General features: G+C 37.6%; 1 protein-coding gene and 1 long non-coding RNA gene across 3 annotated transcripts; one reads left to right on the top strand and one right to left on the bottom strand.

The window, feature by feature from the left end:
- The first annotated feature begins 776 nt into the window (after window positions 1-776).
- Window positions 777-16,458, top strand: bib (MIP channel family protein big brain). Of its 2 annotated transcripts, XM_076618195.1 has the most exons (5): window positions 777-1,610; window positions 3,057-3,291; window positions 3,934-4,060; window positions 13,508-13,715; window positions 14,207-16,458. In XM_076618195.1, exons 2-5 carry the CDS (start codon window positions 3,066-3,068, stop codon window positions 15,338-15,340), a joined length of 1,695 nt encoding a protein of 564 aa, XP_076474310.1. In that variant the 5' UTR covers window positions 777-1,610; window positions 3,057-3,065; the 3' UTR covers window positions 15,341-16,458. The 2 variants fall into 2 exon arrangements, with proteins under 2 accessions (XP_076474310.1, XP_033189641.1); XM_033333750.2 differs by lacking the exon at window positions 777-1,610 and having other exon boundaries at window positions 2,581-3,291.
- On the bottom strand, window positions 15,762-17,295 carry LOC143302629 (uncharacterized). The gene is made up of 4 exons (XR_013058267.1): window positions 17,148-17,295; window positions 16,782-16,852; window positions 16,417-16,445; window positions 15,762-15,880 (listed from the first exon to the last, which is right to left on the bottom strand). It is a non-coding gene; the product is annotated as an uncharacterized LOC143302629 (long non-coding RNA).
- Window positions 17,296-17,474: the final 179 nt, after the last annotated feature.

Below are 17,474 nucleotides of genomic sequence, written 5' to 3'. Positions count from 1 at the left end.
AACAGTGATACTCATTGCAAACGTTACTTCATATTAATTTTTTGTCACTTTCTAAATATTAGAATATAGTTAATCATTAAACAATTTAATAAGCTTACTAAAAAATTTCCTAATATAAATTATAAATATAATATTTCCTGTCTCAATGTAGTTCCTGGATACCTTTAATTTTGAAACTAACTGTCAAGTAAAACCAGATCATCGCTGAGTACCATTGAAATTGATAACATACCAAGGCATGAATAATGGGATAATCAACAATTCCCCCCTCGATTCCACCGTTGCTCTCGTCGTTGAATAATCTCTCTATCGATTACAATCGCCTCGAGCTGGTCTTCGTCTTGTTACTTTTGTTGCTTTTGTTGCACTCTTCATAGTCCATTAAGAACTGAAGTTTATATAATCAGCATGTAGATCACATACACCTAAAAAGATATTCTGATTGAATATACAGCTACAACGTGATACAGATTGTGAGATATGTTCATGATTTACCCGGAGCTAGGTGGGAGATATTAGTTCCCGCGGAAATAATCGATAAATGACACTAATATAAAGATTATGTAATAATCTTAATATTTTCTATAATAATTAATTAATATTAAGCGCAATATAAATTACTAATATAATAATTTTAATATAATATTATTAATTATATTAATTTAAATTATATTATATTAATACAAATTATTAATTGTCGGAGTCAGGTTGGCACTTTGGGGCGTTCTATGAACCTTTACTTATTTTACCGTCGCGGATGTGGTTAGTGTTTATCTGTGCGAATGTGGGCACTACAAGAGGCTCTGAGTAACGGCAATAGAATGTTCGAAATGATGGTGACAACGAATCCAGGTTCGATAACGAATCCACTGTCCACGGGATGACCAGTATCAGCGTGACTTACTCGGCAATTCGCTCAACGACTAACTAACTAAAAACTCCCTGAATCCAGATGAACCTACCCTTATATACTCCTGTCCCCGCTTCTCGGGTCAATCCTTGTTTTTAAGGAGAGTCATAAAATCATTCCGTACCTCTGTCAGTACGCGGCCCTCCCGTGATCGTGGCTACGTCTGGTGACCCGTTATGTCACCTTAAACCTGAACCCATCGTCGTAACGCCAGGTTGGAACATTAAAAGTTGTTTTCCTTATTTTTATGGCTTAAACATTAAAATCTTGACTATGGCGATGGGTGGTTTTTCCCAGCATTCCCGACGGAAAGTCCCGCTGTCCTTCCCTCTCCGACAAATGTAATAATTAATAAAGTATTAATATAAAGATTTGTATTTGTAAGATTAGGAACATACATCGCTGGAGCAATTGCTTCGTCTATAGACAGAGATGCGACAAAGTAAAAGCTTTTTATCTGTCGCTCTCTTTGTCACCCCCTTCACGTGAGTTCTCCAATTTACGGCAATTGCTGGATTTATTACCCATTCCCCGGTCAACTTTACTTACATGCTTGTACAGTCTCAGTAAAGAACTGGCGTGGCTTAATTACGCTGGTTCGTTCTCGGCTATCCTCTTGGAATCGTCACGCTTGACACGACGGGGTCGACTTCTGAGAACAAAAGTGAACGTGAAATAAAAGTCAGTCGCGAATTGCAAAGTAAGAAAAGTTTGTTATATAAAATATATTTTGAGTTTTTGTTTCATAAATATTTCATAAATAATTTCTTGACATAGAAAAGCGTATTCTTGAAGTTCAAAATGACGAGATATCCTATATTTTCTGACTAAAAGATATGAGATTATGATATTTTAAGATGTTTAGTTTGGTATGTTTTACGAGATATTCAAGTTTGAAGAGTTTGCGGTGAATGCAAATTTATTGGACGCAACATTCAGTCCGTCCTGAACCGGCGTCCGTATAAAGTTGATTTAAATGGACGTTATTATAATCGTTGTTTGCGTCCCGTCGTGCATGCATCCCTTTTTGTGGGAACTTTGGTATTAAAATAGTCTTTGAACTCGTGGGAATAAGACATTCTCCCTGGTAAATGTAATTATTCTTTTTAATGCTCATTGTCGTTCTACGTACATGTTAATAGTTCACTCACGCTTGTAAAATTAAATATTGCTCCAATTAAAGTATGCTCCTGTCTTTCAGGAATATACGAACTTAACAAATACATACCTTACAGAACTTTGACTGAAAAACAGAAATTTACATTTTATGTACGGAATATAATTTACTTTTTATCAAGTAACATGTTTCTAATAGAAAAGCTGGACTAGAACATTGGAATACTCTATTGTTTATTTTTATTTCTTAGGTGATAATACTCTGTTCTTCGTGTTTTCTAATAATTTTCTATTGTTATGTTATGCCAATAAAATTATGTTTTTGAACCATTTCATGTAATTTCGCCAGCATATTGTTAACGGGATTCTGTGCAGTTGCATAGTATTAGAGGGTTAAATATGAAACCTGAACGGAACCCAATCCTCTGGAAGTACTACGATTACTCTTCAAATACTATCTTGACCGCATCCTGTCTTAACACTTCGATTCTACCTTGAACACCCTCCCTCTATCATTTCGTACTTTTTCGGGACAAGCTGCGCGTGGTTGCCTCTCGATTTCCTCGGGTTCAGGCACAGATGCACTGGCGGTGGTCGAAGAGTGGGGGCGGTGCGATGGTGGAGGCACTCGCACAGTCTGGGGCCCACTTGTTCGCCGATCGTCTTGTCACTCGAAAGCGCGTTGCCATTCCGGCAACATCGGCTTCGCTGTTGTCCCTCGTTTGATCTCGTGCTCTTCCATTGTATCGGTACTTCGTAATTTTCCCGCGAACCCCATTCAAATCGTATTGAGCACTCGACATCACGTGAAAGTGTGGAATAAGTGACTTCATACACATAGGTGCATCCTAAAAGTGATAGAGTAGGAAGAATGCTTTAAAAAGAACTCAAAAAACTACCATACATTATTTTACATTGCTTCTTTGCAAAATTTAATAAATATTAAGTAGGGAAAATGACCACGGAAACGTTTTCAAGAGAGTTAGACGGTCACATCGTGACCTTGCTTACGAGGATTTCTTCCCTAAAGGAAAATAACATGGAACTAACAGAGAAGAAAGCGCCTATGTCGATAGAGGCTCGCAGTTTGGAACTCTGGAGAGCAGTAGCTGTGGAGTGTTTCGCTACCTTTCTCTTCAGTCTCGTTGTATCCGGCGCAGCCGCATCCTCCGCAGTTTCCGGAAGCGGACTCTCTGTCTTAGCTACCGCTGTAGCATCCGGTTTTGCAATTTCGGCAATCTGCTTCATCTTTGGTCATATCAGTGGTAAGTCTTTTGCGCTATATGATATTCATACATTTTCGAAGATTACCTGTAATTTTGTACATTTCTAGTCATTTGTATATTTAATTTTGATAGTACCACATTTTCAAAATAATATATCCAATAAATTTGTTACTTTAACATCTTTTTCATCTGTAAAGCAATTTTCGGGATATGGGCGATATTATACCGCAGGCAGAAACTTTTGTCATCCACACTGTCACGTCATTTGTACTCGGTCCTCATGGTTTCATTCTCGATTGACTCATTAACCGATTATAGTGGCCGATAGAAACACAGCACACCACGCGCGCAGCAGAACGTGTACAAGAGAGTGCCCTAGATGGCATATAATATAGTATATCAGGCTTACATCTTGCAATTCTTCTGTAGTCTGTTCGATTATTGTCCGTTTTGTCATCTAAATAAAACATATTCGTGTCCCTTCCAAGAATACGCTTCGATTTTAATTTAAGTCTTATATAAATTTTTATTATTAACAATTTTGATATAGATATATTATTTTGTATAATTTCTGTTTTGATATATATATAGAAAATATAAAATATAAGTTCCGTTTACCTTGTATAAAAAAATATATGCTAAATTTATAATAAAACCCGTAATAAAATGTCTGTCGTGCAGGTGGCCACGTGAATCCAGCAGTCTCGCTATCTTTCGCTTTGTGTCGACGAATCTCCTTCCTCCGAGCTGCTCTGTACATCGCCGCACAATGTGGAGGCGGTATAGCCGGAGCTGCGATGCTGTATGGGTGAGTGATTGCTTTAAAAACTCACAAGACCAATAAACAGTTTCCAACCCTTTGCATTCTTGTTATGATATCATTATCATGTGGTAGTTAAAACAAATGTAGTTAATAAGTTTTTCAACTTCTATAATATATAGTTCAGAAGTCTATAAATTTTGACACTTTGAGTGAAAAGGGTTGAACGCAATATTTTTTTCAAAGCAAAAACTTCCTTCGAGTATCTATATACACACACGAAAGCAGCAGGGTGTAGAAAAAATCGGAGATACGGAGCCCCAAGAGGGCAGCTGCTAGATATGGAATCCGAGAAGGCCGCGTAGTCGAGCCCCGGAAACTTTCCCGTCCCTTCAAGATGTCTTAACCATTTTTAAAAGCCCTCTGAAATCAACGGTACCACAGTCATACATCTTTTAAGTAAATAACAAACACATCCGTTTCTTAGAATCTTTACTAGGATTTCAATTGTTTAAAGTAGGCAACAGAAATGTGAGAAGATATATAGGGCGTTCTCGATAACCTACTTGAGATAAGTCGATCGTGGTTGATTAGTAACGCATATACATACATTTCTGCGTAATCTTCATATGCTAACATGCAATATAAATAACCATGTTCTTCCTGTGAATCTCTTTGATATCTAGCTGAATCCTTGAGAAGCCTTCCTACTATGTGTGCTGTTTTTCGAGTACGTACGTCTTGAACAGAGCATAAAATTGCCCGCTGGATCTGAAACGATTCAAAGTTGCAGCTTAGAAACTTCTACTTACTTACTTCAATTGGAATTATATATAAAAATGATGTACAAGAGGACTTACTGAAAATATACAAATTAAGATATATAAATATAAGCTACGTGTTTCATAGCAAATCATTTTCAGGTATTTAAGACATTGTATCGCGTTACTTTTGTGTCACTCTGTAGAATGCTTTATATCTTCTTACGTGGCTGCTGGCTATTAACTATATAATTGTAAGAACTGGCTGATTTATACTCGTACTTTAAAATAAGTACTCACGAGTCGTTATTATATGTTCATCGATATTCACGTCTCTATTATTAACCTATAAAGCCCGCGTGGATAGTCTATAATTCAACGGGGCAGCAAGTTTTCGCGAGCAGGCGATGATCAGGAGCGCGCGAGCACGCTGCTGTAATATTTTTTTTCTCCCCGGTTGGATGGAGAGAAGAAAGAGATTGGCCGTGTGCAACTTGGTGCACGTGCCTCGATTTTGCCCGTGGTTAAAGGATCTCGCGTCGCAAGAGGGCGAGAAAAAAATGAAGATGAGGACGACGAACTTCCAAGGTACCATCACTTATGTCAAATCTCTTCTTCGACCGTTGTCGTAGAGAGACAGAGAACAGATACTACGATAAAAAATGTAGTTCAGACATGGATCATTATTTCTCTTTCTTCTCGTTTCCCGAAAACAATTGCTTTCCCTTTTGTCGAGAATTGCCATGGGTTATCCAAGATAATTCACTGAAGCGTAGAAATGATACATTAAAGTGTACGCTTTTTCTCAAGAAATTATAGACATAGATGTCTCCTATGTGTATCTTCACGATGTATGATGTAGTATCAAAGAGTACAAGTTTCATTACAATGATCCATGAACTTCGTATAAGATAAACATCATCAAACTTTTCTTTGCAACGCCAAGTAATTATTAAGGCAAACATCTAATCCTCAAAACTTCAATAGATTATTAGAACATATTCGACCGCTTCGAAACCATAATTCAGACTATTTAATTATACTCGATTATTCAGCGGGTATCGGTGAAAAAATTGCAAAGAGACGAACGAAGGGAGACGAGGAAGAGACAGGGGAGAGTGGGAGAGGCAGAAAGAGGCACGCGTAATTGGCAGGGCTAGATGGAGAAGCTTCTTCGAAGGTAAGCACCTGCCTCGTTCCGTGTACGCTGCGGCAGGCCACCGCCTCGCAGCTGCCGCAGATGTTCCATGGACCAAAAAAGATCGTGCGGAAAAAGGATCGACCAGGCACCAGAGACGAGGATAATGAATACCTATACGCGCCGAGGTGGGACAAGTTTCACAACGCAATCGCCTCTCATTGAAGGAGGACACGCTGCGATCCGGAGCCAGAGCAGATGTTTTCTGCGTTCTCGAGGATCATTGTCCTCCCTTTCTCCTTTTATCATCGTCTTCTTCGCTTTCTTCTTTCTTATACTTTTTCTTTCTGTCATTCCTTTGCTTCGTCGTTGTCTCTCCGGAATGTCGCTATGTTGATATATCTAAAAAGATGAAATCGTAAAGAATTATAGAAAGGAATACATAGTACGAAGATGAATGAAGATGCAATTAATGATATGATAACTGGTAATGATGTGAAAAGATAACTGAGGATTGTTCTACGACCGGAAATTACAGGTTGGCACAGGTTGCATGGAAGTTGCAGACCCCTGATGTTGTTCCATGGGAACCATAGAATAGAAGAGTGCCCCTGTATAATAACTTTCTGAACACCCTCGTCAGCATCATCGATACTCTGTGGTCGGGGAAAGGTAAGAACACCCCGTACGATTCACCGCAGATACGCCCTGAACATCATTATCCATCCGTTAAGGTTTTCCGCGTGTTGAAAAAATTACGAAGTTTTCCCTTAGTGACTATTTCAAAATTAAATATCTATGAGAAAGAAATAGCCATGATCATTGAACCTCGAAAGCTAAGATGGTGTAAACTAGATTTAAAATTTGTGTTTTAAATAATTCTTCGTAAAAAATTTCTTGTATGGATTGAATGAAATATTACGTAGTATGAAATTGTGGATGAATACGGATATTTCTGACGATTCCATACGACAGATCTGTCATCCGCGGTGGGATCACCCTTAGACCACCATATGACCGCACAAAGAGATAACAAGTGCGCGATATGTACCGAAATAATAATCGAACAATACTCTAGTTAACCAGTCGGGTTCGTCATCCCTTCCAGAAATGTCTCTGGGGAGTACGTGCATCCCAATGAGAAAAAAGGAGAGCCAAAGGAAAAAGAGGCGGTAGCGGGAGAGATGAAGAAGGAAATAACACAGTTCTTGCATCTGTTGCGACTGGATCAATCGATGTATGTGTGTGTGTGTGTATATGGCGTTTGTAAAACACGTATCCTTGCGTTCATAGAGGGTTGGTAGCTCCCAGTGCGATACTTCCCTGAAATATAAATAAAAAATGAAATGGACAGGCAGCCGAGCAGATAAATCGTAAACCGAACTGACACGACCCAGAGATTATGGGAGAATCGCGAGTCTAACTATCCGGAAAGGATTTAGTATCGTTTCATCAACACGTTACAAGATTCTCCCATTATCCTCCTATATACTTTTTCCACAGTACAGATACGTAAAGAAAAAGATCCATGATATATCTTCATAAAAAATTGATTGTAAACTTTAAGCTTCAGGAAAGGATATGAAGATTTATAATAAATTACCATATCGCACATATTTTCCTAAAGTAACGCCACTGAAACAAGATTTTCAAAAAAAATGAGAAACTGTTTATAATGTTGATAAAAAGAATAAATTCTAGAAAACATTGGTTAAATATTATTTTTGTAATTTTATATTCTTTGCCCTTGACATCCTGATGCGATGGTTTTGATGTTCTTTCGACGTACGGCATTTGAAACACATGTGCGATATAATTTATGAAGTCAAATAGTTATTACAAGAAGACATATCCAATTCTCTTTTTACTTGTGAAACGGAAGGAATAGTCCAAGCACGCCGACCGAGATTTTTCGAAAAAGAAAAATTCTAAAGGGAGATGGACGCGGTGGTATAAAACTATTTGTCAAGGGAGTTTGCCACCACGGACTGGGGAACAGCTGTGAGGAAGCAGGTGTGTGTTGTGACGTCAAGCAAGACACACGCAGACGCGTGGCGAGCCGGATGTCCAGCGAAGAAACAGCCCCGTCGCACGTTTCCTGTTCTCCAAAACTATCTATGACACCCAGCCACGTTTAGTCTCAAAATCAGGAGCAATTAATTCTTGTCGCGTCGCTCTATGACCACGTTCGAAACTACAATGTGATTAATCAAATTGAAATCTATCTTAATGAAAGATACAATAAAATAAGATGAAAAATAAAGAATAAATCGCTCGACTTCGAGCGTCGTATTTTTAAAGAATTGACGTACACGCAAAGAAAATACGTTACGGTTGAGAAATATCATTCATCGAATGAAGGCGGTCTTCCAAAGGGAGAGATTTACAGTCGACGAGTAATATCCAAGCTTTTTCGAAAGCCTTCGATATTGGGTTCTTAAGCTGTGATTTCGAGAACCTTCTTCAATACTTCCAGCCAACTTAGGATCTCCCTTCGAATTTTCTTTGAAGATAATTCGTCGACCAATCAAATATATATATGCGCTATTAACTGTCAAACATATACTCGTGCTTGAATACTATAAATTAAAGATACTTTAATTTTTTTATCTAATCAGTGTAATTAATGAAAATTTTATTTTCAATATATGTACAGATTGTTGGCGATATATTTTTGATCTAGCTAACGGAGATTCTGCGTTTTATGTAGCTAGTCCTTTTTTGATATCCATATGCATGGGGAGAAACTGTTGTCGAGCCGAAAATGTAGCGTGAAAGCCAGGTGGGTCAGGTAGAACCGTTTCAATAGGAATGTTTTACCTGCTTGGAACACCTTTTACCGAGGACACAAAGCGGCCCGCCTAAACGATCTCCGCGATATTCTAGCTTTTACAACTTTGACTCATATGCGACGGTTATTCCTCCGTGGAAATGTTATTCCAGTCGTCGACGGTGTCCTGTGACAAGTAGGCGACGCAAGAACGTACCTCTTCGTTAGTAAAAATAAATTCGGAGCGGCTGATGATGAGCAAAAAAGCGGAGAACATGTGACGGTCTTTCACGCACCTCTTAAAATCTCTGACTCTCAGCTAAAAGCGAACGATGTCGCCCCCTAAACTAAATATTTGAGCGTATTGCATGCTGGGAAAGTTTACGCCTTGTGTTCCTTGTAGTGGTTTCATGAAGAGTTGGTGAAGGTGATAAGAAGCTGAGATCCTTAGTGTTTAAACTTCTCTGAGAAACTCGATATAAATTGCTTTTGGTATTTTATGAGGATTAATTTTCGGGATTGAGGATTTCATCTGTTCTGTTGTTGTGTTTATCGCGTTATGTTATTGATTTATTCTATTCTGTGCATTTTTCATTCTTCTGTATTCTATAATTCTCTTCTAGTTAATGGTCCATTACTTTATTGTTATACGATATAATTTAAACAGCTTTCAATTCGTTCTAAAAATGTGTTATAATTATGATATATCATTTTCTTCTCTTTTGGAGAAAGATTGAAAATATGAGTACGATTACCTTGGAGTTTAAGAAATCAAATAGCCTTGAAAGGATTGATGCTTATGTGTCGATCTTCTAGGTGCAGGAGGAAAGAACTAGCGAGGCGAAAAGGCTCTAACTTAGGGTAGGATGAACGAAGCAGGATGCTAACAGATGGTCACAACCACGTGTTCGTTCTTAAGAATCGTTCCGTTCCATGATCGTAGGTTGTGCGATTAGATGCATGCGCAGCCAGCCTGTTGGCCCTACATGAAATCCATTTCTTAACGTGAGTGCGTGAACAATCATGATTTCTTTCCCAACTAAAAAGATGACTTAAAAACTATTTCTTCAAACACTTTACAATATAGCCTTTATTGCAAATACAATAAAATTTAGATTTTGCAGAATGTTAATGCAACTCACATTGCAAATTCATACGAAATCCGAATTAAAAATTATACAACCTTAATTAGAGTTACAAATTTTGTACTTGAAAATATTCTAAATAATATCTTGGTATAAACAATTTTTTTTTAATCAAAATGACGATACTATAACTATCGAAAGCTTTTTAACGACTAACTAAGCTTTTCCAAAGAAGACGAAACAACTACTGTTATCTCATATCCTTAAGAAACGCCTGTACATACCGAATTCGACATGTTTGAAAAGATAAAGACGGAAAACATCTGTCGCTGTTTCGTATCCTTCGGTCGAAAGAGAATCATTTATAGGCTCTAAAGCTCCTTTGTGATTGCGACTTTACGCTATGGATATTCGAAAGGACCACTGACGATTCCTTTTATGCAACATGTGGCTGGCACGTGTTTCCCCGTAGAAAGGCACGGTCCAAGATTTATATAGGATTCTATAAAGGAGGAGGATCCGCAACGATCTTCCAGGCCAGCTGCCACGGTTTCTTTCTCTCTCCTATCTTAACAGGTCAATAAGATTCTTTTAGAACTTATTGTTAGATATCGCCGCCATGAATCTGCCAGGGTATTATAATCGCCCTAGTGAACCGATTGTATATAGGTACGTGAAATTTTCTCCATTGTTAATTATCTTTGGTGTTCTTACACTTGTGGCTAAAGGAACATATGTACGTGCAATTAGTTTCATTTGATTAAACAAATTTTCAAAATTGTAATAAGAAAACTTTAATAAAACTAAATTTAAGGAGGAGGTATTTTTTATAACATTTTAAAGTAGATGATTAAATATCGTACCTTTCTAATTATACATAACTGAATCTGTTTATAAAGGAATAATTTAGAGTATAGAGTTTTCTAATTGATAGAAGTTTTTCTCAATGAATGGATTCTAATATTGCGTTAAAGATAAACGAACGTAGAGGATAAAAGCAAGAAAAACGCGGTCAGCAGCGTTTATTGTGTCGCAATGGATCCTCGTGGGTGTACGCACTTCCTGGCCCCTTTTTCACATGTTTCCCATTCACGACGAGGAGGATAGAAATCTGAGGCTCGAACTGTTTTGTCCTTTCAAAGAATTCCTGTGCTTTGTCGCCTTGGATTTCTATGGTCGATGATGTTCGTGCAGGAAACTGCACTGTTCTCAAGAAAAATGTCTGGAATTAATCGTCTCATCTCCTCGCTATGATTTTTTAAAAAGAAGGTGACAGGAAACTGGCCCGGATACCGTAAAGAATGAAAGAAATATTACCCGTATTCAGGCTACCTTCGAATAAATATGCTAAAAATACTTGCTTCTCTATACACCATAAAATTTCACTGAATGCAATTCCATCAGGCGTAACACTCGATACAGTTTGTCCCATAAGGGAAGACTGGTCAAGCTTCTTGCAAAACTTCCCACAATCGATCGCCCTACATCGGTAGTTCACCGTGAACCTAATTTTCTGGTTTAACCACAACCACTGGAGCACCTGAACTTTCCCATAGGGCAAGACTTTAGAATGGAATCACTGTAGATCTCGCCTGGGCTTTAACACATATCACACACATGTGGCGGTTTTCCTGGTCAAAAAAGGGGGCCAGGAAAGGGGCCGCTAACGACTAGAGTACGTAGCTTACATACGTATATATCCTTACCACTCTACAGAAGGGAGTTTTGGTGGGTGGAAGATATCAATAGCTCGTTAAACACGACAGAGGTCTAGTGAAAGTGATACACACCCCTTCTGGCTCTGAATTGAAATTTATTTTAAACGTTGTAGCCCTCGCTGGATCCTTGAGGGTGTTTCTGGGGTTCGGTTACCCCCATGCGAATATAGGGCACAGGTTGCACGCGGTCTCTCGAGTCAAGTGCATGTAGGATTAAACGACGAAATGAGTCGCGGCTGAATGACCGTATCTTCTCAAGCGGAAAACGTGAGAAAAAGACTGTCAGCTATGGGAGCATTCTTTGTAAAACTCTTCTAAGAAATATCGAATGACGGTGGACCAAAAAAGTATCGTAGAGTTTTATTCAGATTTTATATTGGACTTGTGAAAAAAGAGAGATCAGTTTTAAACGATAATCATAAGGGAAGGGTATATGATGGAAAACGAAGGATTTACTGGTTTTCTAAGTATTAGTTCCAATGTAAGGTTCAAGTAGGATTGCTTGAAATATTTTCAGGTTGTAGCTTTTTGTTACGAGAAGGCTTTTAGAGTAGAGAAAATGGAGGCTAGTCCGCACTCTGACAGCAAAGAGTAGGTGCAAAGAGTGTTCCCTTTCTGTCTAGGGCCAAAATGGGTCTCTTAAAGGGGATTAAAATGGAACGAAGTCCCTTCGGCCTCTTTAAACTCGTTTTAAATATTAAAGTATATCCTAGAAGCAATTACCTACGATTATATAAAAAATAATATCATATCATATAATATCATAATATAATATCATATCATGATATTAAAAAAAAAAAAACTCACAGAATATCATCTTCCCACGTTAGCTTCAGCATAAAAAGTTGCTATGACCAATGTGACTATTGTCTACTAAAGAAAAAAGATCGATCAAAAATCCGCTTATCACTCTGGCTGCTCTAAAAGGGACGCGAGATCTCATTTTTTCCTTGTTTCCACCCTCAACCACAGACGATACATTTAATCCCAATTGTGCCGTCATGATCTGCATTTCTGATTTCATCAATTCGCTCTCTCGTGACACGATCACGAGGCCTCTCGACATAAAGAGGCTGAATAGAGCAAGAAAAAGAAAGAAAGGGAGCTTCTATCTGCATCACACTGTAAACGGGGGAGAATTTTCGCCGATACACGTGACGATAAATTTCAGAGGGACAGGGATTCAATGCATTTAGCGGTAAAATTAGATCCATTTCTCGCTCAGAACTGCATCATATCCTGCACTTGCAGGTTCACCTTGTTAATTTTTTGTTAATATTGATCTCGTGTATCAATTACTTTGAACTTGATTGTTTCTATTAATCCACTTAAGACAAATGACTCGCGTCTGAAAAGAAATTAATGTTAATATTATATAACGTGCTAAAACATATTTATAAAAAAACTTCGCATTAACATTCAGCAAGCAACATTCCTAATGACTTTCAAATATTAAAATCCTAAATTCCACTATTTTGTAATTTTTCTTTTTAGCAGATAAACTGTCGAGTATTTTATTTTTGAAACGTCAAGTATAAAATATAAGATTTTAATTTTATCAATGGGCAGTGATTATAAATCGAGATTCGCCAACATGAAATTCTTATTGATGTCCAATACCATTGTGGTCACTGTACAAAACACAAAAGGTCGTGTGTCTGTAGCCCCGTGTGATTGTACGAACTGAAAAAATTAACGAGATTATATACAAAAGAAACACGTCGATGGGGAAGGGGAGGGGCGATGAATGAAGCCCATAGGCTCGACGATGCACCGGCTAATATAAACATTACACCACTGGGACTGACTTGCTGCAGGGGGCTTCTACGCCGGGTGTCGCTGTTACAGTAACCTTCAATAGGAAAATCATTGTATATTACACTATGACACGTCATACGCAGGAACTATTTTGGAAAACTGATCGATAATTTTTACATTTTCCTATTATAACCTAAGTTTATTTAATTCTTCTTATCTACATAATGCATTCAATAATTAAGTAACTTAATTTTATTTGTTATAGAGTGACTACACCTTCCAATACGCAGACCTTAACTTCCGTAGGTCGTCTCGGAGGACCTATCGAGAGGCTCTTGGTAGAATTAGCACTTTCTGTGCTGATCGTCCTATCTCATTTTACCTCAGAATGCTCAAAAATACTACCAATGTCAGTTTCTTCGAAACCAGCTGGCGTATTAGCTGCAGCTTACACGGCAGCCACTTTGGTTTCGGTGAGTATATACTGCTTTCGGTCCAAGCTTCGATTAAAGCACAAAGTTCTCGTTGATGAAAGAGAAAAACATCGTGTTAGTATGAGAAGGTCTAAGAAAGTAGTCCTTTTTTTCCTTATTTTACCTTCCGTTGTACGCATTCTTTTCCGTAACCGGTCTATCCAAAGCGGCTCTCGATTCCTTTCGAATCAGCCTCACGTTCGTGTCTTTAAACAGCACCTGCAGTTCAGCAGAGAAGGAAATGTCGAATAGGGAGGACTAAGAAAGAAAGAAAGAAAGAAAAGAGAAAAAAAGAATTCAATCTTTCGGTTCCACCTGCTTCGAAACGCGTGTACAATATACTGCAAACAGAAAAATATTCGGTATCACTTCCGTCCCGTACACAGTTTAAAAAATATAAAACAAACATGAATAACAATTATACAAATAGAAAAAACATAGATGAATCGATCACTATTAAATTATAACAAATATTTTTAATTATATTTCAGAGTCCATTCTTAAATCCCGCACGCGCACTTGGACCAGCATTCGTCACCAATCGTTGGGACAACCATTGGGTGTACTGGGTAGGTCCACTGTCCGGAAGCGCAGTGGCAGCCCTTCTTCACGAGTACGTTCTAAATCCCAAACGATCTAGAGACCCACGGGATATGGACGACGGTGACAATTCATCAATGAGATCCGACGAGGATACCTACGACGATCTGGACAAACCAACGGGTCCCAAATTCCCCAACGCCTATGCAACCTATCGTCCAGTTGCTGGAGCATCTTCCTCGATCTACAGTACGCCTCCGACAGCCTTAGAACGTGTTGAATCCATTTACGGGGGAACCAAATCGCTCTACTGCAAGTCCCCACCCTTAACTAGGGCAAATTTAAATCGTTCGCAAAGTGTATACGCTAAATCGACTTCCGGAACCCGAGACGGCCTAATGATCCCCAAACCGGGTCCTCTAGCCCCCGCACAAAGTCTATACCCGATTAGAATAGGTCAAATAGGTTCAAATTCAGGAAGAGACAGTCAACAGCAAAATGGATCAAATGGTCAGAATCAAAATTCTCAAAATCATAACAGTACCAACCAAAATATGCAGAATCAACTGCAACAGTGCACACAGAGCATTTATGGAATCAGAGGAATTTCCACAAGCCTCAGTACAAGGGAGAATGGTATCTATGGTGTATCTACGGGGTCCAGCATATATGGCCGGGCTCCAGCTCCTCCTCCGAGTAGTCAGAATTCTCAACAGTCAGGTCCAAATGTCCAATCTTCCACTCAAAATCATCATCAGCCACAGCAGCAGCAGCAGCAACAACAACAGCAGCATCAGAATGGAACGATATCCACCTGCTCTGATAACGCAGCAAACTCTAGAAGACCGGAAAGCATGTACGGGCATATTTCTAGACGCAGTGACGATTCTGCATATGGCAGTTATCAAGGTTCGACGCGAGGCAATTACGGAAAGGTACCTGGACCTCCTGGAACAACGGGTCCTCCTAACGGACCACCTGGTCCTCCTCAGTACCGCGAACAAGGAAGACCCAGTCCAGCTGGGCCATTGCAACAGAACCAGCAAAATAATTTTCAGAGGAATTCGCCAAATCCTCAATATTGACTATAAATTTCATGGATTTGGTGATCATTCTTTATAAGACTGCTACATGATTGGCTAAATGATTGTTAGCAGCTTCAGAAAGACGTATAGTGATTGTCAAAAGAATGGAGAAGTTCGTTGGACAATAAAAATTGAATAGGACTTGAATAGGACTGAATGTCATTCGGAATTAAAGTTGAAGATTTTGTTGAGGAAAAAAGATATTGTGGTGCCATTTTGTAGCGTGATGATGACAGCAGGAGAATATAGAGGAATGGAATACCCTAGAAAATAATACTGATATTGATAATGGTTAGATTACAATGTCCCATAGACTTTGGAAGGAATAATAATGTTTACCGTATTTCCCTAGAAATGGATTTAGTATTGATAGCTTTCAGTGACAATTGTAAAGATCTTTTTATCGAGATTCGTCGTGATGAATTGAATGAACTGAAGAAGCTATTTCATTGTTTCCCACCATGGGACATATAGGCCTTTCACTTTCTCCGACGTCGGGCATTATTAGATTAATTTTTTAATTGATCGTTGTACGGCTATCTGGAAGACATTCGAAAGCAATAAACTTTGATTTTTGAATCGTTAATTATCAAACTCTTAACTTTTGAATCAATCGATAAAGCAAACTGATTAGAATTTTAATCAGTGTTTTGTCACACAAGACTGATCTCACAAATACTTTTTTATATATGACATTTATAGAAAGAAAAAGAAGAGTATTATATATCGAAGATCAAATTTGAGAATTTTTGCTGCACTGCTCTGTTTCGTATAAATCGATATGATCGATTTTCAGTCTAACAAAGTGAGACAAACTTTATACTATTTAAACATCATACAATGTATGTATTAAGATACTATATTTTAAGAGATAAAGTCAATATGGTATAAAGTAATTTAATGTAATGGACGAAAGTATGAGCATTTATGAATTAATATTTGGAGAACGTAAAGAACGATAGAATTCGAGAAACAGTCTTTTATAGTCTTTTGTATATATTGAATTTTATATTTATTATTTTTATTATAGATTATAGGACTAGTAGGATTATTGTTACCTTTATATATGTACGTACCTAGCAAAAAGATTCGACAATAAACATCCCTAAAACAACGAATTATTTGCTTATTTTTTTGCTATAATTACGGAAAATAAATCAAAATAAATACGTATGTTAAATATTCTAACAAACAATTTTGTTCGTCATTTTTTGCCAATATCCTCATTAATTCGTAACTGCTTAAAAAGCGATATTAAGAAAAACATCTACTGTAGGAAATTAAAATCTACCTTAATAACGAAATCAGAATAAAAATAATAACTAAAACTTAACATACTGTTTTCCACTGGAGATTACATTTTCTGTTATCGTACAGCAGACTTTTACATAGACTAATATCGCTTTTATTATGGTAAAAACAATTTTTGTGTTTAACGTACGTCTTCCCGCCAATAATTATATAGGATGTTTCAGAAGCCAAATCTCATAGTTGGAGTAGTTGGCCAAATCTCTATGGATATAATCAACCAAAAAATGTTATATGAACATGAACCATTTAGAGGTTTATTAACTTACAATAAAAATATATAATACAGAAGAAACAATAATAAACTTACAATAAGAAAATAATAATATCTCATTAACGTAGTTTTTTTTTCTTTTTCTATCAGCTTTTGTTTCTAACAGATAGAAAAGAAAAGAGAGACCTCGTTATTTGTCTCTAGACTGCAGGTTTTTATGCAAATTCATATTTTTGAGAATATAATTTAACAAATAAAACTTCGATAGAAAATTGTTTCACTTACCAAGTATTATAAAAAGCACTATACTGTGGATACTTTATATATTGTACATTCTGTGGAATTTTATACTTTCAAATTTTCTATAAATGCATGAGCAGTCTATTTATCTTTATCTTTTCTTCTGTTTATGGCTTTCCTACCATACTCTTCACCTCTTGTATACCATACCAACGGAGTCTTATCGCCATCTATTGGGATGCGACGAAATCCGGCGCTTATCATACGTTTAACGAGTTTAACCAATGAAAAATTCGAGAAAGATCGTCACGGAGAACCAAAACGCGAGAAAGGCAATCTTCGTTGCCAAATAGAAAAGTTGTTGGAATTCCC

This window comes from Bombus vancouverensis, chromosome 4 (genome assembly GCF_051014615.1).
Source record: "Bombus vancouverensis nearcticus chromosome 4, iyBomVanc1_principal, whole genome shotgun sequence".
Taxonomy (NCBI): domain Eukaryota; kingdom Metazoa; phylum Arthropoda; class Insecta; order Hymenoptera; family Apidae; genus Bombus; species Bombus vancouverensis.
Note: the sequence above shows the minus strand (reverse complement) of the source record. Positions and strands in the feature narration are given on the sequence as shown.

Coding starts and splice junctions, on each gene's coding strand:
- bib (XM_033333750.2), top strand. CDS start 2,982: ATGACCACGGAAACGTTTTCAAGAGAGTTAGACGGTCACATCGTGACC. Junction 4,061..13,507: donor GGAGCTGCGATGCTGTATGG/GTGAGTGATTGC, acceptor TATTTGTTATAG/AGTGACTACACCTTCCAATA. Junction 13,716..14,206: donor CGGCAGCCACTTTGGTTTCG/GTGAGTATATAC, acceptor ATTATATTTCAG/AGTCCATTCTTAAATCCCGC.